Raw genomic sequence first — 25730 nt, 5'->3', positions numbered from 1 at the left:
TCTAAAGGATAGTAGTTTTAGTTGGAATACTGTTTATCAAAGGTTTTCACAGAAAACTTTTTTCAGCAGAGAACGCTTAAAGCAGTTTAACCCTTAGAACACTGGTGTTTCCAACTCTACCAGCCAAATTAATGCTTAAGAAGGTCTCTGTGTATTTGTATTTGGTGGGGGTTCTCTATTATTTCTCTTCAAAGAGTTAATAAGGTAATAAATATTTTTAAATGGCCATATTTGTTTTTTATGTTAATATCTGGCATTAGTTAAAATAAAATTTGAGGTCAAGCAGAATATGAAGCAAGAAACATCTTGGAAAATAATTTTACAGAAATACCATATTTCCCTCATACCCCTCCTTAGCTGAATTATATTAAGGTCTGGAGGACACAATGAGGATCAGGGCTCCTTTGTGCTAGGCACTGTACAAATGCATAGTGAGGCACAGTTTAATTTAGGACAAGATGCAGTAAGGTGGTGTAGCAAGCAGAGAGAACGAGGACAAAGGTAATAATTCTAGGAGTTTGTGACTCTGAAGTCTGACTATATGCACAGTTTACTGGGCTTAAGTCATTCAAAGATATTAAGAGGTAAATAAAGACAAAATATTGTGTAATCCCTGCTGGTCACTTATCTTGCCACAAACTTGCTGATTTTGGAAGACAAATCCCTACAGTTATTGCCAGAATTCCCTATAGGTTTCCATTATGCCTACTCATGAGTATTAGGATGATGTAGGATGCTAAAGCATTTAACTCTCCCCTATCCCTCCAGCCCTAGTGGACATGCACTCACTTATGGATAAATAATACTCCTTTTATGGATCTTTAGAAAGCGTATTTTTAAAAAATAGTCTTATTTTAAAGTTAATAATTCAGTTTCTTTCTCTGTTCCTCCAAAGATAGTTTTTGATAAACTAGAATATATTCTATGTGAGAATTTCAATTGCTGGAGAAATATAAATGTTCAACAAGTGGGCATAAAATTTGAGCCGTTGGCAACAGATGAATCAGTTAAATGGATTAAGGTTATTGTGGAGGGCTGTGGTCCTTTAGCTAATTTCAGAAACACTACTTATTCCTTGACTCAATTTGTCTTGCAAAGGAGTCATTTTTATTGGATAGACTAGGAGCATGTAGGCCCTGATTCAGGAAAGCATTATTCTTGAGGACACCATTAAGTGTTCAAAATCCATTGAACTCAGGTTAAGCACATGCATAAGTGTTGTCCTGTCTTACCGGGATGAATAGCAGGTGCTTAAGTGATTTCGTAAATGGAGGACGCAGTTATTTGTTGAAGTGAACAAAGAATAGGAGGAGGATGTTCTGTGTCATAAGAATTTTCATACCAGATTGGACCAGTGTTCCATGTGGGCCAGCGTCATGTCTTTGATAGTAACCAATACCATGGAAGGTGCAAAAAAAAATCCGGAATATATAGAATAATTTGCCCATAGAGGATGTAGCTTCCTAAGCTCAGACAATTAGTGGTTTTCTTTTGCTCTTTAGCAGGAGTTTATATACTTTGTCTTAGTGAGAAAGCAGTTTAATTTGCTGAGGAAGAGTTTTCACTTTCCTTCAAGAAATTTTGTAAATGTATTGCATTGCTACTCACAGAGCTTACACTTCCCAATTGGTCTTGCTGCTTATCAGTGCAGCTGAGAAAACTAAGTGAAGAACAACAAATTGTAAAGCTGAAAGCGGAAGAGATGCCTTGTATAATAATATTTTAGTAACTCATAGTAACTACTAGAAATCTTTAAAAATGTTTTTTAGACTTTTAGCCACTACACCAAAAATTGATTATTGTTACTAATCTGGCAACAATCTGCATACATTAGAGTGCTTTATTGATAGCTTTCACACTTTTCATATTATGCAAAAGATCTCTGTGCTTTAATGTAGTGCTGTTTGAAACAGTAATATGTTAAAGCTCACTAGGGAACCTTTAGTGCACACCAGCAGGATCTATGTGTACCAATTCATATGCAACACATTAGTGTTCTCTAGAAATCACATCTCTGTAGAGAGCATTACCCCACCCTGTAGACAAGCCCTCAGTCACATAATTCATTCCCAACAGTACTGTATGTAATAGTAATACATAATAATGCTTATTTCCTTTATATAGCATTTCTCATGCATAGATCTCAAAGCTTTTTATAAAGGTTTCTACTTCTTTAGATGTTGTCGGAAATTTTACTTCCATCCCTTCCTTTGAAAAAAGTTAACACAGTCTTAGGGCTAGTCTACACTACCCGCCCGGATCGACCGGTAGAAATTGATCTCCCGGGGATCAATTTATCGCGTCTCATCTAGACGGATAAATCGATCCCCGAATCGACGTGCGTACTCCCACCTCGTCAGGAGGCGTAAGCGCCGTCGACAGGGGATCCGCGGCGGTCGATTTGCCGCCGTCCTCACAGCAGGGTAAGTCGAATAGGATATGTCAAATTCATCTACGCTATTTGCGTAGCTGAATTTGTGTATCTTAAATCGACCCTCCCCCCAGTGTAGACTTAGCCTTAGAGAGCTCACTGTCAGAAAGTCTTTTCTGAAATCTACACTCAAGATTCCTTTTCAAAGTTTCACCCTGTTACTTCAGGTTGCTGTATGTATCATGCTGCACAATTCCTCTTCTGCCTTGTGTTTGTACTTTTCAAATATTTGTGCACAGTTGTGAAATCATCACCGTATCTTCCCTTGCAGTACAGTTTGTAGGCTTAAAATTTTCAAATTCTGTTTTATACATAATCTGTAATGTAATTTGTGGTTGTATATATTTCCCTCTTCAAACTTCTATACAGCAAGTGACATTACAAGTTTTGCCTTGAAGTCTAGAAACGTTTTTCAAGAGGAAATTATATTTCTGAATCATAACTGGCATATTTAAAAAGAACTAGGATTGCTGTGTGTAGAGTTTGGTGAGGACCGTGGCAAGCACAGAGTTAAGCAAGTGACCAGTTTCTGCTGAACTGAACATTCAGTGTTGCAGGATCCTTAATCCCTAAACAGATGCTTTACCACAGTCTCATTATAGTTCAGAAGTGGCTCTTGTATGAGAAGATGCAGCCATGCAGAAACAGCACAAACACGATTGACTTTCCTACCACTGCTTACTGCTATTGCTTCAGAATGAATTCTTACTTTAATTTTACACCCATAACCTGTTCATTCTTTATCTAGATTTTCCGTTTTGTTTTTGAATTCATTTAATATAATATGATGTATCTCAAAGGGCTTCATTATGAACTGCTTATGAACTTTCTTTCAAATATGAGTGTTTTGTTATTATTAGAGAAGACTTCTTTTACTTCATGCAGTTTTTCAACCACATCATGGCATTTAAAATTCTTTTAAGTCCTGTAATACTATATTTTGCGAACAAGAGAAGGGGAAAGAGAGATTTTCATTCTTGCTTTTATTAACCCATTCTTGTTTTAGTCAGGAAAAGAAAGGTTTTTTTGTTTCTCAGAATTGAAGATCTGCCAGCTTGTAAAGTATTCCTTTTTCATGTGAGGGAGATTAAGTTGGCATTTTATGCAGTTCTCTTGTATGCACCTTCATGTCTTGTCATAAGGCATATAATTACTGCACTTTACCATCAGCAATCATTCTTAAGTTAAAACCTGTTATAAACCTCTCATTAATAAAAATCCGACAGGGAAGGTAGAAAGTACACCTTCAAAAGAAATCCAATTGTTAAGGGAGTTAATCTTTTCATTGCACAATAGATGAAGAGTAAATAATTTTCACTTAGGGGTTTTCTTTACATACAGTCAAAATAGTTTGTGACAACAGATCTGGTACCAAGGTTGCATAAACGCTGTCTTTTATTCAAGGGGGATTGGTCTTCCTGATCTGTGCCAGTTCTCTCAGATTCAAACAAGGCACGTCTTTTTTCAATATATAGAGCGAGATCATGGGTTCCCACTTCATCCTCATCGCATTGCTCCTGTGGTGCAAATAGATAAGAGCTGTCCTAGTAGGGCAGATGTGGTTGCTTTTTGCATAGTGGATGATGTGAAAGCCATCATATACAGCTCTACTCCATCTGCTTATGGCCCCATTAGGGTAAGGGGAATATCAGGTGCAAGGATTTAGGGAGAGAAAAATGGAACATGTCCAGACCATTCTATGGCCTACAGAATGACCCTAGAGGGGTCTGTTCCAGCTGGCCCTAGCCCTGTGAATTCGATGTGAGGTGTAAGCCATCTATTACCCCTGCCCCCCTTCAGGTGTGCCGCTGAGGATCCAAGCTCTTGTTTGAAATACACATTCTTTACAGACAGTCCCATCAAACAAGGACCAGCCAAAAAGATGGCAGATAGAGCAAACCAATATCTTTTATTCTGTCTCAAAACCTTTGCAGTGTATTCAAATAGTAATAAAAAGTTCTGATATTGTTCATTAGACTAATTGTCTTTCAGTATGTGTTAAACTTAACTGTAGGTATTTAAAATATTAACTCTGTAGCATTTTTATTTTAAAGTGTAGTCGGCTATGAAAAGTGACTGTAACTTTGTTGTAGTATTGTTGGCATTCATGTTTGTACCTCAATGACTTGCAGATCAAACTTGCTCAGTTACAGGTGAAAAAAGATTGCCAGTACTGCAATCTGAACTGCCGGTCCTGCAAATTGAATGGGGGATCTGAGAGCTGTGTTATGTTCTTTCTGGGTCATACATCGTCACGGGTAATAAAGATTCTGCAGGCCAGATCCCAACTATGATGATGCAGGTTAGGGCACAATTTTGCCCTGCCGCTGGGATTTAGTTACACACTGTGTTGATGACGTTCAAACCATAAGAGGATCAGCTTAGTCTCCTATAACTGTGTTGGCTCTGCAATGCCAACAGGAGTAAAAAGTACTCAAAACAATCTGGGGTGGAATTTTCAAAAGTGCTCACTGTTGGTCTAACTTAGCTTCTGTTGAATTCAGTGGTAAAACTTTCATTGCCTTTAAGGGGAACACAGTTAGGTCAAACCTGAGTGCTTTTCAAAATCCTGCCCTTGATCACTAAAGTCTGCAGATCTATATGATTCTGAATAGTCAGGGAGTAGATTTGTTGAGTAAGACATTCCCAGTTTTACCTAATTACTTTACAGGGTATAATCACACATTAATGGGATAACAATAGAAGAAAAAATTGTTTTGAATTTTCAGTCAGTTTTTTCAGTAAGTATTTTCTCACTTACAAGAATGACTGCACCATAACAAAAGGTGGGGCAAAAGTTGTCTGGGCTTACCCAAAGAAGGCAGCTCTGCTTTGTGGTTGGTTGTGGGGGAAGGGGGACGGAGGAAGGTCAGAAACTGCTGCAAAAGATGCTTTGCAGCAGTGACTCCCACCTCCCCCTTTTTCCCCCCAGGGATGTGCATAAAGGTACGAAACCTGGGCGGGGCAAGTCTCTATGTCCAAGCAGCAAAAAAGTGTCCATGTATTCAGGTGAGCAGGCTGTGTGCATTAATGAGGCAGTCAGCTAAGATTTGCAGCAAATGGTCAGTGACGTTGTTTCTGAGGTTTTCTCTACAGCATTACAACGCTTCAGAGGATACAAGGTCACCTAAAAACAGGATGTTTTCTTCCACCTAACACAAGGGATGGCGGTAATGCTGATCCCGAGGATGAGTGTAATCTAAACCACACAGAGGTTGGGGAAATGGGGGGCAGAGGTGGTATCTGGCCTTCCAGCCTGGCAAAGGGTGGCAGTTGCAGGGGCCACAGCCAGGTGCAGGTACCGTGCTCAATCAGTCACTCAGCGAGTGCACCTAAGGGGAACAAGAGTCAGCTGATTGGGGCATTAAATACTCTGGGCTCAGGAGTGGAAGGTCGAGAAACCTGGGCACATCCACCTAGGGGTGGCACCTTCAGTGGGGATCACTGACAGTATTACACAGCTGCTGCAAGCTAATTTGCATTTACAACAGCAGCTTCAGGCAGCTAGATGTGAGGGGTCTGCACAGGGTGACAGGGTAGGCCCAGCATGGGCTCAGGTTTCAGCAGCTGGACAAGGAAGGGCCACATGGCAACTCATCGGCCATCAGGGCATGTAACCGCAGGGGACAGGGTAGACACTCCCGAGGGGGCCTATGGGGGAGCAGGGCTCTGCAGTACGGTTATGCTGGGGTAGCTTACCCAATGAGAGTTCACCTACTTAGGGCAACTAAATATTGAATTCACTCAAAGGCAAATTTGCGCATGTAATATCCATATGGCACGGGAAGGTGTTCACAGACAGTAAACATGGACAAGGCAAGCAAAAGAGCGGCCTGCCCAAGAGGCCAATGGTGCCTAGAACATGAAAATATTTGGGAGGCTGCCCTCATCATTTAGGTGGGCGTTATGGTACAGGCCTACCCAGACAGCAGCCCAGCCTTTGTTAATTATACAAATATAATTAGGCAGGTACCCAATATGTTTGGGGGCATGTCATAAGCAGTTTACATTAAGGGCAGCAACACAAACTGGAATAAGGTGGCATCATACACTGTGGTTCCAGGGCATAACACCAAGGCCGCCAGGGGTTTGTTCATACTGCAGCAAGCTCGAAAGGGGCCCCAGGCCTGTAATAGTATTTGCTGGGCATTTAATAATGGTGGTCGTTTCCGCAACCCCTGTAAATACAGGCATGTTTGCAAGACGCCTGCTGCTGGCAATTTTATTTCCACAAGGGTATGCCCATGGGCTGTTCAGTATCTTGTGCAGCCTTTCAAAAATTCAGTATAATGTTGCACTGGGCAGTGGTGTGGCCAGCGGAACTAAACTAAATAGTGCATTATTTGCATAATTTTGTTCGCAGGGTGAGCTGGGTCAAATGGCTGTTTTCACCTGTTGGGCACATTTCAGGCCCTGGCTAAATAGTTGGGTTAAACAAACAAAAACCCTTACACTACGTTAACCTATCTGGGCTTGGAGCTGAACTTTGCTTGCAGGGTTTTTGCCCCGGGGCGGGCGTTTTTGTGCCTGGCTTGGAGCGGCAATAGCGGGCATAGCCAGACCACACAATTACGTATGAGTCACTACACGGATGTAGTGAGACTTGTGGGTGTGGAAAAGTTTTCTAACTTAATTTAATGGGGTATCATTGTGCAAGTACAAATGGTTATTAATTTGGGGCCAATATAAGAGTGTGCCTCTGGCGCAATAACATGGCAGTGGTACAGGTTATCAATTGCCAAACTTCCAAATCGCACAGGATTCGAAAGTTGGTAAAGGCATTTGTTCTCCAATGCTTAACCTTCAACATCTGTTTTTTCTTGCAAGCACGTGCCGGGCATGGACAATGGCATAGCAGAAGCCTTGTCTCATTTACAGTTTGCTAGATTACGTAAGCCGCGGGCTCTCTGGAACCTTGGAATGTCATGTGGTCGGCAGAATGCGCATTATTGGCTCCAGCTTACAAGTTGTTTATTTTGTTTTGTTTAAAGGAGTCCTGTCAATTCAAGGATCCAGAAAATGGGTCGCCTATGCGGCCCTCCGTTAAGGGCAGTTGCTGCAGTACCAGATCAAGAAGAATGGAGCTGCTGGTGCCCCTTGACAATCACACATGGGACAAGTATCAGGGGGTAGCCGTGTTAGTCTGTATCTACAAAAACAACAAGGAGTCTGGTGGCACCTTAAAGACTAACAGATTTATTTGGGCATAAGCTTTCGTGAGTAAAAACCTCACTTCTTCGGATGCATAGAGTGAAAGTCTATGCATCCGAAGAAGTGAGGGTTTTACTCACGAAAGCTTATGCCCAAATACACATGGGACAGTGGGTTCTTTCTCCCCAGTAGGGCTGCTTAGCCTGGGAACCCCACAGGGTTGCAGGGGAGGCAGCCAAGCAAATGGCTGGCGCCTCCTTGTGGCGGTTCAGTGCAGGTACTCCATAGGAAGGGCAGCCAGTGACCAGATAAATGGCCTGGTAAAGGACTTAAAAGGAGGTCCTGAATAAAGGAACAGAACAGAACAAGGGAGGGGGTTTGGGGACTCCTATGACTGGCACGGCAGGGAGTCAACCCCCTCCGTTCTCATAGCCCTCTGAAACCCTCTCACGAGGCTGGTGCATGGTAAGGTCCAAGCCATGGGTTGGCTGGGGGACCTGGATGGAAACAAAGGGGGGGCTGGTGGAAGCCCTGGAGAATTGATTTGAATAAGCATGGGATTAAACAATGGGGGACTGTTGAAAGCCCCAGATAATTGATTTAAATAAGCATGTACTGTACACTTTATCTGCCGGGTAGTCCCAGACATCTATATAATAAAGTTGTGGCCTGATTAAAACCCATAACAAGTCTCCTGTCCTTCTTGTGGTATACCCAGACAACTTCTCTAGAGCTGTGGTAACAGCTTGTACAGGTGTAGTTTAAAGGTACCTCATTTTAGGAACATGCCTACTAGAAGATATCCATTCTGTACTTCCTCAAAAATGATTAGTTTTTTAAAACTACTTTTTCACAGAAGCTAGATTCTAAATAGGGCTGAATTGGGCTAAAACTCATTTCTCTGAGGTTTACAATATAATCATGATGCAAGATTCTAAATAAATTAGTGCTTCCAGAAGCCCTTAGTAAGAGCCAAACCACAAGCATTCCCCTCTCCCTTTTTTAAGGCCTCCTTCAGAAGATATAGATGTCATCTGGAATGTTGCCCAAAACAAGGATGCACTTCAAAAAAAAAAAGTACAGTAATTTTCAACTCACATAAAGGTAACTAATGTTAACTAAAATAATTAGAATAGAAAGTTACATTGTAACTTTCACTTTTCTCATATTAAAATCTGTGGAGGGGTGTGTTGGTTACAATCCCAACTTGGCAAGAATTTAGGTGTGGGAGACACTTAGCATTATAGGAGTAATTTGGGGTTGCAGGATTGTACCATGGGCACTCAATGCTGATCTGAAGTTTGCCCAGTTTTATCTCCCTAAACAGCATAGTATTCTGTGCCATCAAGGATTGATAGTGAGGTGAAGAATGCTAACAGAATTAGGACAATATGTTCCCTAGGATTTGTGTGGTACATGTCTTCGGATCATGAAACAACTTACAGCTAAATAAATAAATAAAAACGGCACCACTAGCTCTTCTGCAGGCTCTTGCGCTCTAATTGGTAGGCTGCCATATCATGTACCAAAATGTAGTTGTCACTCCTACATAATATCCACCTTTGTACTTAGAAACACTTGAGGATACAGCTTGTTTGCAGTTTATCAGCTAAGTGGCTTGCCACCTATCTCCATCGTCCACAGCAACTATTGTGCATAGTGGCATTTACTAGCAGTAAGTGGGTGCTTGCACTTGTGAATCATACAAAATCTGGGGGACAGTTATTTCCTACAATATCTTTATGAATATAGACAAGCCTCTGACAGCTGGCTGTGTATGTAAGAGGTATGGTTAATGTAAGAACAGTTTATGTGTGCATTCTATGTTGTGGCAGTTTGGGATGTGTGGGAGGACTGGATAACTTTCCAGTGACTGCCAAATGACCTACAGTTCTGGTAGGAGAAGTTACTGCAAACTTTGCAGCCTCAGCTGCTGTGGCAATTATAAGGGATATCAACCCTCATGGTTCTAAAGACTAAAGCCAATTGCTAATTGACTGGGCATACTATTGTACAGTTATATGTCATAAGAGTTTCACATCTTCCTCTGAAACATTTGGTTCTGACTACTATTGGAGATAGGGTATCAGGTTACATGGGTCACTACAGTGATCAAGTATGTTAGCTTCTTTTCTTCATGTATCCTTCATGCTCTGCTCATTTGCAGTGCATTCTGAAGGATTCCCAGCTGGAGTGTCTTCTTTATGGGTTAATTTACTTTGTTTTTTAAACCATGGTAAAGATGGAAAAAGAGAGTCTAAGGCAATAGGATTTTGAAGGGAAGAATGGGGTAAGGGTTTGGGAAAGAATGGAAAAAAGGGGGAATGGGAAGATTGTAGGGAAAGAAGACAGAGAAAAATGTGGATGAAGACAGAGAAGGAAGAGAAGAATGGATAACAAAACAGGAAAGTTAGACATGTGACAAAAGAGAGACCAAATTTATCGCACTGGAGACGTTACTTTTTGCCTGGCCCAGATGAGAACTGCACTCCGAACAGTGAATTCATGAATCATGAAATGGATGAGGAATAGGGGGAAAACTCAATCACCAGTCCTAAGATTACCAACATTTTACTTTGGATTCTTCAACTAGATCTACATCTCCGTCTATTTGATATCATTGGTGGTACACTCTGCCGCTATACTACATGTCTGAAATGAACTCTGGAATTATAATGGAGTTAGCCCTCCATTTTGCATAGGAACTACTCATTTCTTCTGGAAAAACATTTTTTTTTTTAGTTTTTAATTTTGTAAGCAACAATGAAAAATCTTTTCATGTTTATAATAAAACAAATTATATTTCTAAATCCATAGCCATTAAACCACAAATACCCCAGTGCAGTCAGTCATTTCTGCATGCCCTCCCAACCTCTGTTCAATGGTTACTTTCAAAATCTTATTTTAGATGTCTCGTTTTTGGATAAAAGTGTTAAATAGTGGATACAGTTCTTGCTAATCACTGGCTTCTTTAATAAGTCATCCATCTCTCCTTTTTAACCAATTTCTGTGTGAATCTAAATACTGTATTGATTTTTATGAACCAAGATATGTTAACAAGGCTGGTTTAGTGACACATAAATAAATGTTATTGAAATAATGGCATTGATCTGACAAACCCACAAGATCAAGTTAAAACTGAAAATGTTGGCTGACATGGCTTCCTCAACTTGCTCCACTGTGCCTAGATATTACAGGGACGGAAAATCTGCATGTGATGTTATTTACCATATTGTTGGACCTGCATACTCTGAAATAATATTGGGAAGGTTGTGAGTCTCATGATACAACTAGACAAACCTTGAGTCAATAAGCAAATTTGAAGCATGGTGAAATGGCAAAAATAATGGGTACGGTAATATCTGAACATAAACTACAAAGGAGGACAATTTAGAGTGTCATGTTGGGGGGAGTAGTATTATACCTAAGAGATGCCATATCATCTAATGAGATAATATTTCAGAATGGAGAGGCCCATACAGCAGAATTAGTACAAATATATATCCGAAGTCATAAGAAATCAAATATACTAGTAGGAGGCTATCAAGAAAAGGATGTCGGACACACAATATTAACAGAGACCAAAGAGGCAGCTAGGTCTAAAATGATCATACTTGTTGGCTTCAACTGGTCACAAATGAACTGGTTAAATGTCACAATGGAACAAGATTTAGAGAAGTAATTATTCAGCACCTTAAATGTTCGTTTAGGAACCGCTAATTTTAGAGAACAAAAGAGAAGAGGCTATTCTGAACATAGTCCTAAGTAGCATTTATGAAGTGAGTATAGCTGAATCTACCACCAACTAGCATTTTCTTGTCTTACCAGTAGCAATGCATTAACAGTTGCAGAAACAGCTATTTGGCTATTCAGGGTATGCCATGTTCTAGCAGTTGAGATGGGCAGAAAGATGGAAGAAAAGGCCTTTTGTATAAATCCCACAATAGTATTTTACAGATGACACTTGTAATCTTTGTGTGCTTCCTTTCAGTAGGAGAGTTTAAATCCTAAACTCTGTCATCATCACAAACTTATGGACTGTGTATAGCAGAATGTGCCTTGTGGCACTTTTTCCATAGAGGTTCTCATTAGAGCTCAGAAAGTGTTTTATTCAGTGACTGGGTCGGAGTTGAAAGTAAGCAATGTTTGATAAGGGGAGATCTCAGCTTTCTTGGCTGTAGAAATGTCACCTTGTTCCCTAAGTCAGTCCCTACAACCCCTTATTCATGTTTGTGATTATTTGTGAACTCCTCCCTTTTTGCTGACAGCTTTCAGGGTCCTCGAGAGATCATCAGTTTTTAGTGTGGAGAGTTGTTTTGCCTCCTGCTAAAAGTTTATCTATCACTGGACCTTAAGTAGGGGAGGAGGTGATTCTGTCACTGACTGCTATAGATAGAAGGATGAGAATTCCTTCTGTGCCAGCTGCCTTCTGCTTTGCTTCTTTGCTGCTCCATGGTGGGCTTCCCATTCAGACCTGCTTAACCTCTCAGGCTTTTCATCAGAAGCTTCAGCTTTGTGGTCTTTTCCCCTGCTGAGACGCCAGCTTCCTTAGCAGGCTTCTAGGATGGGTGGGGCTGGTGAGGTTTTTCCCTCTTTCCCTTGCTGGCCAGCAAGAATCCTCCATGCCTGTAGATCCTCCTCCTCCAGTGAGGATGCTCTGAACTTCCAGTGGGGGAGGAGGAAGGTGGAGGGAGAAGCAGCCACCAGCCCCACACCTGCAGCATGAACAACTGCAGCTGATGAGCAGTTGCTGAGCTTGTGTTGAAAAATTCAGAGGAGGGACTCATCTGGGGAAGTAGGAGAACAGAAGGGGAGAGGGAGTGGGAGGACTGGGGTAGAGCTGAGGGGTTGTCAGTTCAGTTGATTGGAAAACCGTGGGATTGCATAACTGTTGCTGAATGCATAATTTGGCCTGTACATTCTTTTGTTACTGGTGATGATGCATGAGAGAGAAAAGAACCCAGTTTCCCTATCAAAGCCCAGGTTGAATTTGTAGAGTTGTCAGTTTGAAAAACAAACCAACAAACAACAAAAGAAAAATGTTACATTTTGGTTTGTAAACGGAGTGATATTAGCTATGGAAGTCTGAGGGACAATAGAGATGGATCCCATGTTGAGAGATATTTTCATGGCAGAAGCATGCATTAGGAGTAAATCAGGCCAGGCGCTGTTTGAAGATACTGGGCCACATTCTTAGCTGCGGTAAATTGTTATAGCTCCACTGAAGTCTATGGAGTTAAGCTAATTTACACCAACTGAGGCTCTGGTCCCTTGTATTGCTTTACATACTTGATGGTGTGTGTGTGTGTGTGTGTGTGTGTGTGTGTGTGTGTGGTGGGGGGAATGATAAAGTAGATTGAATTAAAAAAATCATTGATTGTGAGATATGTTCCATCGACACCTCATCAAATCCTATGTTTAAAATAAACTATTTTGAACCAGTGCAGAGTGTTCTCAAGTCACGGCCTAAACGAATTTGTCATCATGGCCCTAATCCTTGAAAGCAGTAAAACAAGAATCTGAGTCATCTGTTTATACACAGTGAAGCATTAAACCAAACTGAAGTGGGATTTTCTTTTATAGGAAAAAAAAAGTCTATACTATTTTAATATAAGGCCATTTCCTACCATTATTTTGACTGGCTGGTCATTGTTAACCATGATAAGACAAGAGCACTTGACCCACTAATCCCTCTCTTCTGGGACTACTTCTAGCATTCCAAAACTCAGAGTAGCTTTAAAGAGGCACCGTTTTTTTAAAAGAAAAAGACCCATAGAAATAACCTTCTGGAGAAATGTTTCCTTCTTTACTTTCACTGTATATGGGATTCCTTGGCTGTCCCTCCCAACACCAAAAAACAGAGCCAAAAATAGTGTCTCAAGAACCAGATGTCAGTATTCAGCTCTGCATTAGTGACAGGTTGAAGCTCTGATACGTTGTGACACAGAATGTGCCCATTAGACCAGCTTTTCATAGGGATATACAACACTTGCATCTCATCCTAGAATGTCAAATTGCCACGCTGTGAAGTTTAGAAAAGCTATTTCAGATAATTTTTAGAGGTTTCTATAATTCTATTTGTTATAGTGTTTTCTCTCCTTCAGAGATCTGTGCTGTGGGATTGCTGCATTAAGGAGGAAGGCATTATGGGAAGCGGGAGAAAAAAGTTGCTCTAACAGTTTTAAAAAATGCTAACTAGGATGGGTGGGATTTTCAAAAGCACTCAGTGTAGGCGTAACACTGCTCCCATTGAACTCAGTCGGAGTTTTACCATTAACTTCAATAGGAATACAGTTAAGCCAATGCTGAGCACTTTTGAAAATCCTACCTTTACATGTTTGATTTTGTGTAGACTATGTGGCAAGTACATGGTGGTTTAGTACAATTTGAAGGTTTTACTGGCATTTGTTTGGGATGACTTGGATGACTACCTCATGACTTTATGCTGATAAAGTCCTAATAAGAATTTAGGAATTTCTGAACTGGATCACACAAGGTCCAGTTAGTCCAGTACCCTGACTGAGACAGCAACTCACAACCAGATGTTTCAGAATGAGGTATAAGTAATCCCATAGTGGACAATAATGGAATGACCTGCTCACAGCAGAGACTTGCTTCTAATTCTCATTAGTTATTGTTGGTTCAAGCCTTGAAGCATGAGAGCATATATACTTAATTTTAACAAATCTTATCTAATGTAACGGTAGGGGTTCTCGATATCCAAATAAATGTCTAGTCCTCTTGTGCATCCCACTAATATCTTTGACACATTATATCATACTGCTGTGTCACATAGTCTCTCTTTCTTCTCAGGCCTGAATATAGCCCTGCAGAATTTCAGTGCCTTTTTGTGTTTTGGGAGTAAATGTTTAAACATAAAAAAATGCTTCTGCATAAAAAATACCCAAACCTCTTCAGAATGTGGTCAGTAGACATCGAAGGCAAGCACTGATGAAGCCCTATCCTCATTAGAACATGAGTGCACCTTCTCCCTGTCTCTCTGTTCATCATGAACAGAGGTCTAGGCAGGGAAAGGAGTATCAAAGGAGTATCAGGCTGCTTGCTAGGAGGAAGACTGTGTCTTTCAAAAACACACAGTAGAAACCTATTCCTTCTGCAAACCCACCCCATCCTACCTCACCCCAAAGAATTAAAAAAAAAAAAAAAACCCTAGAAAAAAATTAAAAACCTCAGTCTTAATATCAGGGACAGGAGAAAATAGCTGGTACAAATAAAATTGCATATCCTGCTTTGTTTTGGTCTACAAATTCCAAACTTTAAATCATAATGAAGAGTCTATCTTTTTCTGTTATAAAGGCATAGCTCTTACAGCATACAAAGATTTGAGGTTGCTCTGTCAAAGGTGAACTGTAAAGCAAAATTTTAAAAAATTGATTTTGTCTTCAGTGCCTTCACAAATGCCCTCTGTCCCTCTACCCACTTTCTGATTGTTTTGAATGTCAAAATATCAGGGTCTCACTTCTCTCTCCTTGCTAGAGGATCTTGTCATCTGTGGAAGACATGAAATAGCAATGTCACGCAGAGTTGTAACTTGAACTGTGTGGCTTTCCTCCTGAAACATTCTTATTGTCTGAGTAAGTTCAGTACTGAGTTGGTGGGAAGGGAGGCCGTGGTTGGAGAGTTATGAGATATAAAACAGTGGTCTTACTGCTGTGGTTACTAATGGTCTTTTTACACCTTTCTGGAGAGCCAGATGTTTTGGAATATTGTATTTGAGATAAATGCATTCTGTGCAATCCATTGTTTGGATCTGTGAACCTTGCTTCTCAAAAAAAGGGAATTTTTAGGTAAGCCCATGTGAAATCTTACTTTCTGCTCCGTAGCCCTGGATAACCAATTGGCTTCAATGGGATTACTTTCAATAGTAAGCTCTGTACTTGACAGTATTGATTTGTAGGATCAGTCTTATCAACTGTGGGCTGTTAAACAGTTACCTTGTATCTCAAAGGTGGCTGCTTTTCAGCAGTGGGTGAAACAGATTCTTTGGGGCAAATTTTGTCCTTGGTTAAATCTTTGTAAATCTGGAGTAACACTAATGCAGTCAATGGAATTACTTTGAATGTACAGTGATGTAAATGAGAGCAGACTGTAACACGTTTGTATACATTTAAGTTCACATTTAACATAAATATTATGGTCGCGAGGACTGGTGGTAGTTAAAACATCATTTTGAAACTAACTATGATTGTGCTTATCTCCTTTGCCATCTTAAGCCAGAGTGAAAACATTTAGATAGCCCCATTGTTTGCTTTTATTTTGACTCTAACAGAAGGTGTGATTGTGTGTTTGTATATCACATAATATACATGACTTGTGTAAGTTTGTGTGCACATAGTGATGCTTTGTGACAACTTTTTAAAGACTGAAATCTATTGGCAATTTGAAAGTGTTAGCCAGCCTTTGCTGTGAAAATAGGACAGCACCATTTAAAGATAAATGACTTACTACACAATGGCAATCAGATCTATAAGAATTTGGCATAGTAGTGTCATATATTTTATAATCTTCCTTATGTAGCTAGTGCTATTGCTGTTTGCCCCAGGCCTCAGCACCCCATCTGTTTCACTGCTTGGCCTCCTCTAAAGAGGCTGCTAATTTAAACACATTTTGTGGTTTTGTGTTGTGGCAAATTCCCACTAGGTGCAAGACAAACAGCTTTTACATTTGTGATTTAAGCCACACTTGAACTTGGGCTGTCAGAGGTGAAAGATTGATACATCATTCCAGCTGATTAGTTGCTTGCCCCTCCAAACCCTGCCAAACTGTTTGTACATTAACATTTTATATAACTTTTTACTTTTGAATTCATGAAATTTATTGTTACTGTGTCAATGACCAGATTGTGCAATTTTAATATTCTGCTAAGAAGTAAAGAGAATTTTGTTATACAAGTTGTTTTTCATTTAATTTTTTTCCAGAAACACACTTAAAATATTCTTGTTTTAAAACTTGTTTTTAATCTTCAAGTGCATTTCAATGCTTAACAATATAGCAACAGGAAGGCTGGCCCACACCTTGAGAAAAGTGTTTTAATCCTATAGCCCATTCACTGTTCTGCTTGCAGAGTCCTGGATGCATCTCCACGCATTCGGCACCATTCAAGTTTGCCTTTTTCTCTAAAGGATGAAAAATACCAAATCCGTTCTCCAAAGGGAAATGTTTGTAATGTCATGAAAAGGGAGAACAGATGGTACTATAAAGCTTAAGGGGAAAGTATAGCACTTTAATTCAAATTGTTAGACAAAGTTAAAGACAGCCACTTAGTTACCAGTTGTTGAAGTTATTTATGGCCCTTCATGTAAGAGAACAAAACAAAAAAAGGGAGATTTTCTTTTTTTATGTTTTTAAAAAGGGAGAAAAAAGAAGTTAAAGCAAAAACAATATTTGATTTGCCCATATCGATACTTGCGTACAAGGATCCGGAATGGGTTTGGTTTATTAAGCAGCCTTAGCAAAGCAGTTATCATCGCTGAAAATGTATTGTATCATTTTTGGTTTCGCAATGGGCAAGTTTATTCAGATGAAGTGTGACAGCCTAGTAGCAAAATAAACAGATCTTCATTACTTGGAATCTTTTGCCGTTTTCCCTCCACTTTTAACTAAATTAGCTTTGCAACGCATCAGGGTTTAGATTGTGATTCAATGCATTAACGTATGCCCATACTGCTTTGATTGAGCAGCAAAGCATCCATTACCAATGCCATATCCAAAGTGACGTTTCCATACAGGCTGCCTGCTGTTTCATTCATAACCACAAAGCAGCCTGAAATGACTTGACTTCTTTTTACAACTTGCAAGGAGTTAATGGACTGTGCTGGCCCCCTGCCAAAACCTTTAAGAAACTTTATGAATGTGTTATGAGGCTGGGACACCATCGTGCGGGATTTTATTGGTTATTCATTTTAATGAATAAAAATATGTATGCACAATTAAAGTCATATTCTCAAGCAATTGCCTTCTAATAAATGTCAAGTCTTTGTCAATGATATTCTGAATGCTAGCTAATCCATTTTTGTCTTTTTCTTTTCCAAACCTAAACGGATCATTTAGTCAGCATTGCACCATTATTAAATTTGTGCTGTGAATGTTCTCTTAAGCAGGACCCCACCTTTCCCGTGTATGAAATGAATCATCTTTTTAATACTGTAGAAAATAATGTTCATTCCAATGAAGAGAAAAGGCATGTTGAAAACTTTTTCATACTCTAGTAATAGCCCTACAGCACACACATTTAGAAGAAGAAGATGATGATAAATAAGACTCAGAATTGTATTACTCAGGAGCCAAAGGCAATCTATATATGTGGTATAGATCATGTGAGAACCTGACATGGTGTAGCCAGTGTAAAAATAATTTTATAGACAGGAGACTATTTCGTTTTTATTTTAATACAATTCTTCTTGATGTTCCACTGCATTTTCTCTCACACGCTCACACCCTCTTACTTTTAAATTCAAAATTGATTGGGATGGTCAAAAGGATTGGGCTGGATAAAAATTATCCTGAAAATGTTGCTTTTCCTTTTTTTTGTCTAGGAACAGAGACCTATGTTGCACCCTCAGCAACATAGACATTTTGTTATTAAATTAAGGTAATCCTCTTCACCTCTCATTCCTTTCTTCAATATAGAATATGATCCCTTAGGACAAAACAGAGCAGTGCCACTGAGGAGCAACCAAAAGCCTGAATCCCTGCAAGATCCCTGAATATATTTTTAGAAACTTTTAAATATCACCTATTAATTAGTGAGTGAAAAGTCAACAACTTTTATGAAAACATCGTTAAAATGAAGATTATCAAAAGCAGTGTGAAAAAGGAAAGAAAAATATATTGAGAATGAATAAAAATATTGTAGCAAAGCAAAAAACTGAAAAAAAAAATTACCCCAACTTGTCTGGGAACTGTGTTATAAGGCAGATACTAGCAACTGTTCTAGCTAAGATTGATAATAGTTCCTTTCTCTCCCCCCCCCTCCACTCCCACAGTTTTCAAGTGTTGATAAAATTTAAGGTTGAAATTTTGCAAGTTTGCTCTTTAAAAAAAATAATCAAATCTCTGTTGTTTGAGCAAAAACAGCGCAGTCATCTGGGAGTGCAAGGAGGAAAAAACCCGTTCCTCATTATATAAAAACAATACAAACTTGGGACCTTTATTTGTACAGTCCCATAGTGGAAACAGCTGGAGGTAGAAAGCTGATATTCGGTCTGAAAATATCCCTTCCTGATAAATGCTTTGGGATGTCCTGGTGATAATTGGTTCAGATTTTGCCAAGTTAGGGGGCTCTGAAAAGCACAGTACTCTAGTAACTGTGATAACTACTGTAGTGCTATGCTTACAAAGGGCCAGATTTTGTCAGCCTTCCTTACTCTGAATAGTCCCCCACTTCTTGAGTCAGTCCTGTTAATCTCAGTGAAACTACTCACAGAGTAAGGTGAGAGTGAGGCTGAGAGAATCTATTATAAATTACACCGCTAAGGTAGGCCATGAACATGAAGGTGGGCAGTGAACTAGGCTGGTCTCCACGGGGAAACTTGCTTCATTCATTATGTCACTTCATGTGGAAAATTTGGACGAGTGAATATGTTTTCCAAATGAAGTGGAGGGAGCCTAGCGTTACTGAAAACTTTATTTGCAAGACACCTCCCCTCCCCCACCCCAGCACCTTTGTGTATTTTTCAGATGTGGAGAGACTGAGATAATGGCCATGTGGGAGCTCTAGCATCTCTGTATCTTGTAGGGTAAGAGATTTACTTGAAAGGGGCTGACTACTATAGACCTTGTAAATTGTATAGGATGAGGCACTCTGGCCAAATATTTCCGCATTATGGATTTTTTTACATACTCTGTCTCTTTTCTTGGCTCTCCCCTGAAGCATAAAACCATATGACAGTCCACTAAATTCCATTAAGTGATTATAGAATTAAGGCTTATATAGTAATGTATCTTTGCAAGGGGCAGATCTGTGAAAAGAACTCAGATCTCTAATATGGAAAGTGTTATCCACATAGCTATGCTTTGTTACAGAATTAATATGCCAAATCTGTGTGCTTGCTATGCTCTGTGTAACCACTAGGCCTCATTTCCTTCCAGAGCCTGGGATAGAACCCAAGATTCCTGATTCTCAGCATTTTTTTGTTGTCTAGTTAATAGTTGTGTGAGCCGTTGACAAAGAGTGTGTTGTATCTCCCTCTAGTTGCTGGTCCAAAAAGAGTGTAACAACTCATTACTGCGACGAGTTGCTCCTTAACTCAAGTGTTAGAGGTCTGTGCTGTGATCTACAGATTTTGGGTTCCAGCTCTGCTGATGACCCATATAGGGGATCAGTACGGATCTACACAATGAAACATCTGTTTTTTAGTTTGCTTTTTTATAAGGCTGGGGAATTACATTAAAATACACCTGTAATGTGTAATGTTAAGGTTGCAAAATCAAGCACTTAAAAGTTAGGAAATTCCAGAATTGAGGTTGCCTTTACAACCATAAATTGACCCACTTGTGCATATGCTTTCTGATAAGTCATTGATTATATGATCACATACATGTAGGATCCTTGTCTTATTTGATGCACAGAATGGACAGTCAATGAGACAGAGGACTGTAAGAAGGCACAGGATGCTCTCTTGTTTTGAACACATTGGGCAGGGATACAAGAGAGCTGGATTCCTTCCCTAAGTCTGCCATAAACTTCCTATATGAGGTTGCGCAAAATTATCATAACACATATGAACAAGAGAGCCAAATAAAGGTTGCATATGTAACACTTCATAACTTTTGACTGATTGCCTTTGCAACTTTAAGATTCTTATATTTATTTTACATGAAAATAGCATGGGATCATATAATTAAGGACTAGTTAGAAATGTGTGGCATTTCCACACTTTTGAGTGCTAAACCATGCATTCTCAATGTTTTCTTCCCATAATTTTTCATGGAATTTAGTTTTATTTATAAAAAGCAACAGAGGGTCCTGTGGCACCTGTGGAGTTTTATTTATGTGCTGATGTGTGTAGGGTAGGAAGAGGTCTTACTTATGACATTTCTATGAAGTTGAAACATCTGTAGTGATGCCCCTGGTAGAAGGTAGAAATCCTTTGATTTTCCTGAATTAACAGTTCTAGGCAAAAGGAAAAGAACACAGGGAATCAATGAATGTCAGTAAAAATGACTTTAGCTCCTCTCTGCTTTCCTCTGAGTACTTCAGAAATCCAAGTGGGAGACTGATATTTACCAATGGAAATGTGAACCAAAGGGGAAAATACCTTTTATAAATGCACAAACAGAATTGCTACACAAAATCTAGTTCCCCCGAGCACTAAAGAGTTCATTAATGTAACATCAGGCAAAGCCACCTCATCATCTGCAAATGACTAATAACATTTTGTAATTATTTTAACCGAGGGGGAAGTTCAAATTAGTTTATTTTATTTTTTGAGGCCAAAGCTTTCTGCAGAGAAAGATGTTGGAGGTTTGTATCTCAGTTGCTTATTGCCTGTAAGCTCTTGAGACTTGGATCATATGAGAACATGGCTCTTTCTTTACCTCAATGAAAGGCTGGTTTACAGTCGGAGCTGCATAGGGATTAGTACACTCAGGCTGGCCATTTCTGGCAGCTGAACTTGAGGTTATGATTAACTGGTTTAAAGTATTGCCAGGGCCCATTTAGACCTTAATAAATAGGTGAAAATGGAGACCCTCTTTACCATCCTGCACACTTAATATTCCTTCCCATGTATCTGTGTCCGGGGAAAAGAGGAAGTTTGAAACTGCCAATACCTAGGACATTTTGCTGTTTCTGTACTGTGTAGCAGCATGTTCTGTGTTTGTCTGGTGTTGTGACTTCACAAGTGCCTTGTTAATATATATCAGAGGAAGAGAGAAAGCAAATCTGGTAGAGATTTGCCTTCAAAACTTGCACACAGTTTGGAGGTAAGAGAGTGATATCACATTCACAGGGTAATGCTTGCCTTCATGTTCTGTGGATAGGGGAGGGCAGAGAGACAAAGGCCTGCTTTTTGTACAAAAATATGCAATGGTAAAAGGATGCAGTTGGATTGTCTCACTCACGAGATGTGACCCAGAAGTTCTGAAGAATAAGTTCCTCTCACAGTGTAAAAAATGTTTGTAGGGGCAGACGGGGGTGGTAGTTTTCTAAGTACTTCTCTTCCTTATTTATATGATGCATCACTGTCCTGAACTATTGTTTATGTTCAGCACAGTGTTAACAAACGTTACAGCCATTTGCTTTTCCATTAGCTGCACTGACGCAGTTCATCATTGGTGGAGTTCCATCAGCAAAATGAATTTGGTCTCATCCTCCTCTCCCTTTGTGCACATCACAAAACCACAACTGGTAGATTATACACAAAGGAGATACTGGCCTAGGAAATGTGGGATGTTGCAGATATGGGAATGATGTACATTGGCAGAACTGTTTGTGGAAGAAGGAGGGGGAGACATTGTGAGGACATAGATTGAGTTTGCAGACTGCCTCCCTGCTCTGTGGCCTACCTCAAGTTGTTCACAATGATCTCTTGCTTTGGTGAGAACTAAATTCACTCACACACCTGTAATAATAAAAAAGAAGACAAAGCACTTATGTATGGAATTTTGATCTCTTTATTCTTTTAATGTTTACAGTCAGATGGTTTAATAATTACACTGGTCTACAATTTTTGAGAAGTCGTCTGCTTCAGAGATAAAATGTGCTTTTTATTATGTATTTTGATGTGCTGAATTCAAATATGACAATTAAAACAACTGATTGGCTACTGTTTCTAAGATATTTAAGTTTTTACATTTTATGTCTATGTATATTGTGTATATAGTAGAGTTTTAATCATAAATTGTAAACCTAGGTCTTTTCATGTGTTTATGGTTGCTTTACATGATAATATTTCACCTGTCCCGTTTATGTAACACTTTAAAAATCAGCAAAAGGGTTATACAAATAAAATTTATTATGAAACAAAAGGCAAAAAACTATGATGTACATAGTTTAGTCCTATTCAGTGTCTACTCGGCGCTTCTTGGCTTGTCTCTTGTATTCATTAAATGGAGCATCTCTTGTCACTGTCCAGCAATAGTCTGCAAGCATTGATGGGCTCCATTTGCCCTGATAGCGTTTCTCCATTGTTGCAATGTCCTGGTGAAATCGCTCGCCGTGCTCGTCGCTCACTGCTCCGCAGTTCGGTGGAAAAAAATCTAGATGAGAGTCCAAAAAATGTATCTTTAGTGACATGTTGCAACCAAGGCTTTTGTATGCCTTGAGGAGGTTTTCCACCAACAACCTGTAGTTGTCTGCCTTGTTGTTTCCGAGAAAATTTATTGCCACTAACTGGAAGGCTTTCCATGTCGTCTTTTCCTTGCCACGCAGTGCATGGTCAAATGCATCATCTCGAAGAAGTTCACGAATCTGAGGACCAACAAAGACACCTTCCTTTATCTTAGCTTCACTTAAGCTTGGAAATTTTCCACGGAGGTACTTGAAAGCTGCTTGTGTTTTGTCAATGGCCTTGACAAAGTTCTTCATCAGACCCAGCTAGATATGTAAGGGTGGTAACAAAATCTTACTTGATTCAACAAGTGGTGGATGCTGAACACTTTTCCTCCCAGGCTCCAATGACTGTCGGAGTGGCCAGTCTTTCTTGATGTAGTGGGAATCTCTTGCACGATTATCCCATTCGCAGAGAAAACAGCAGTACTTTGTGTATCCAGTCTGCAGACCAAGCAAGAGAGCAACAACCTTCAAATCGCCACAAAGCTGCCACTGATGTTGGTCATAGTTTATGCACCTCAAAAGTTGTTTCATGTTGTCATAGGTTTCCTTCATATGGACTGCATGACCAACTGGAATTGATGGCAAAACATTGCCATTATGCAGTAAAACAGCTTTAAGATTCGTCTTCGATGAATCAATGAACAGTCCACTCATCTGGATCGTGAACGATGTTGAGGGCTGCCATCACACCATTGATGTTGTTGCAGGCTACAAGATCCCATTCCATGAAGAAGAATGGGACAAGATCCTTTTGATGGTCACGGAACATGGAAACCCTAACATCACCTGCCAGGAGATTGCACTGCTGTAGTCTGGAGCCCAACAGCTCTGCCTTACTCTTGGGTAGTTCCAAATCCCTGACAAGGTCATTCAGTTCACCTTATGTTATGAGGTGTGGTTCAGAGGAGGAGGATGGGAGAAAATGTGGGTCCTGTGACATTGATGGTTCAGGACCAGAAGTTCCATTCTCTTCCTCGTCTGACTCAAGTGAGAATGATTCTGGTGCATCAGGAACCGGCAATCCTTCTCCGTGGGGTACTGGGCGTATAGCTGATGGAATGTTTGGATAATGCACAGTCCACTTTTTCTTCTTTGACACACCTTTCCCAACTGGAGGCACCATGCAGAAGTAACAATTGCTGGTATGATCTGTTGGCTGTCTCCAAATCATTGGCACTGCAAAAGGCATAGATTTCCTTTTCCTGTTCCACCACTGGCGAAGATTTGTTGCACAAGTGTTGCAGCATATGTGTGGGGCCCACCTCTTGTCCTGATCTCCAATTTTGCAGCCAAAAGAAAGGTGATAGGCTTTCTTAACCATAGTGGTTATACGGTGCTTTTGTGATGCAAAAGTCACTTCACCACAAACATAGCAGAAGTTATCTGCACTGTTCACACAAGTGCGAGGCATCTCTGCTCACTTTGGCTAAACAGAAATGTGTCACTTTGCAAAATCAAACACTGACAAATAAGAGAGCAAGACACTGTATGATTTCTAGAGCTGATATAGGGCAATTTGTTCAGCAGAGTGATGTAAGCTTCGTTATGATTGCATCATCCATTACTTCTAGGAATAACATGATGCAATTCATATCATATGACGCAATACCAGCTTCAGATTGCATCATTCATAGTTTTGCCTAAAAAGCAAGTACTGTCCAAACCCAGTCAAAGATTTATTCATAGATCCAGTCAAAGATGTATTTTAGTCATTTCTGGTTTAAATTGCGATCCCTTCCCTTTATAACTCACTTATCCTCCGCCATTCCCAAGTCAAGGGTCATATATACTGACCCAATAGCATATCTTGAAAACTAGAGCCAATCAACAATTTTAAGCCTCATTTTCGTTCTCAGTGACCCAGAATTAGTAAAGTTTGACTACATTTATTTCAGAAGCATTTTGGCTGTAGAGCAGTGTTATCATTGCATGCAGATTATGTGGAAAAGGATAGAAAAATAACAGTCACTGCTCAGACCTGACTGATAAGAACCTTTTGAACATAAAATCTGACTGGTTGTTTTGGTCATTTTTTGGTGGGGAGGAGTTATAAAGTGCACTTATTAATGTTGGTGGAATTATACTAATTGGAATAGAGTGCAGATAACTTTCCTATACTCTTTGGAATCTTAACCCTAGCTCAGCAGTAATTTACAAGGACATTGACATTGCATGGCTGTGTGACTTTGAGCCTGATTACAAAGTAAACAGAGGACGAAAGTCCCTAAAACGTAGAAGACAGTTGAATGGACAAAATTATCACAGTGAAATGCATCAGTATTTTGATTGATAAATTAGGAAGGAAGCATGGGTAGATGTTGTATCAGTAAGAATTAAACTGATATCAACAAACACAGCACTTGTCAAACCGTAGACCATATACAACTGGTGCTTCCTGGATTATTTACTGGTAGTCCGGGAAGAGCTGTCATAAAGCTGTGCCCCATATTCCATCTGCTAAATCACAAAATACAGCTAAATTACATTAAATACTTCCCAGATATTCCTTTTCTATGTTAGCAATTATTATAGTTGCCACAGGGATGTTATATGATTAAGACTGACAGGAGAGGTAACCAAGACAATCTCTCTATTAAGCTGTGGTCCACCCTATGAACAAGTTTGAGAATCCTTTTTTAAAGGGATAACTTCTTGTATGGGTATTTCCCATATTCTTTTTAATTTGAAGTGAAATTACCATGGAGTACTTTTACTTGAACTGTATAATCACATTATTATAAAGGAAATTGAAGGCAAATTTTAAAATAAACATGGTGATATGTTCAAATTCCACCTAGGAGTATCCAAAATGACCAGATTAGTTCTACACCTCTGAGGAAGTGCTCAGTT

At 39.7% G+C, this 25730-nt stretch overlaps 1 protein-coding gene across 8 annotated transcripts in view; it reads left to right on the top strand.

Annotated features, from left to right (window-relative positions):
• NFIB (nuclear factor I B) overlaps nt 1–25730 on the top strand; it is a 226756-nt gene that overhangs the window by 85448 nt on the left and 115578 nt on the right. The window contains exon 3 of one of the 8 annotated variants that reach the window (XM_054031880.1): nt 7423–8243. The exons of the other annotated variants lie outside the window; for them this stretch is intronic. Within the exon in view, the coding sequence (XP_053887855.1) occupies nt 7423–7478 (56 nt within the window). The 3' untranslated portion in view covers nt 7479–8243. Of the gene's footprint in view, nt 1–7422; nt 8244–25730 lie in introns of those variants that run through there. 8 annotated transcript variants of the gene reach the window in all.

Source organism: Malaclemys terrapin, chromosome 6 (assembly GCF_027887155.1).
Source record: "Malaclemys terrapin pileata isolate rMalTer1 chromosome 6, rMalTer1.hap1, whole genome shotgun sequence".
NCBI classification, from domain to species: Eukaryota; Metazoa; Chordata; order Testudines; family Emydidae; genus Malaclemys; species Malaclemys terrapin.
This window is presented reverse-complemented; position numbering and strand designations above follow the sequence as displayed.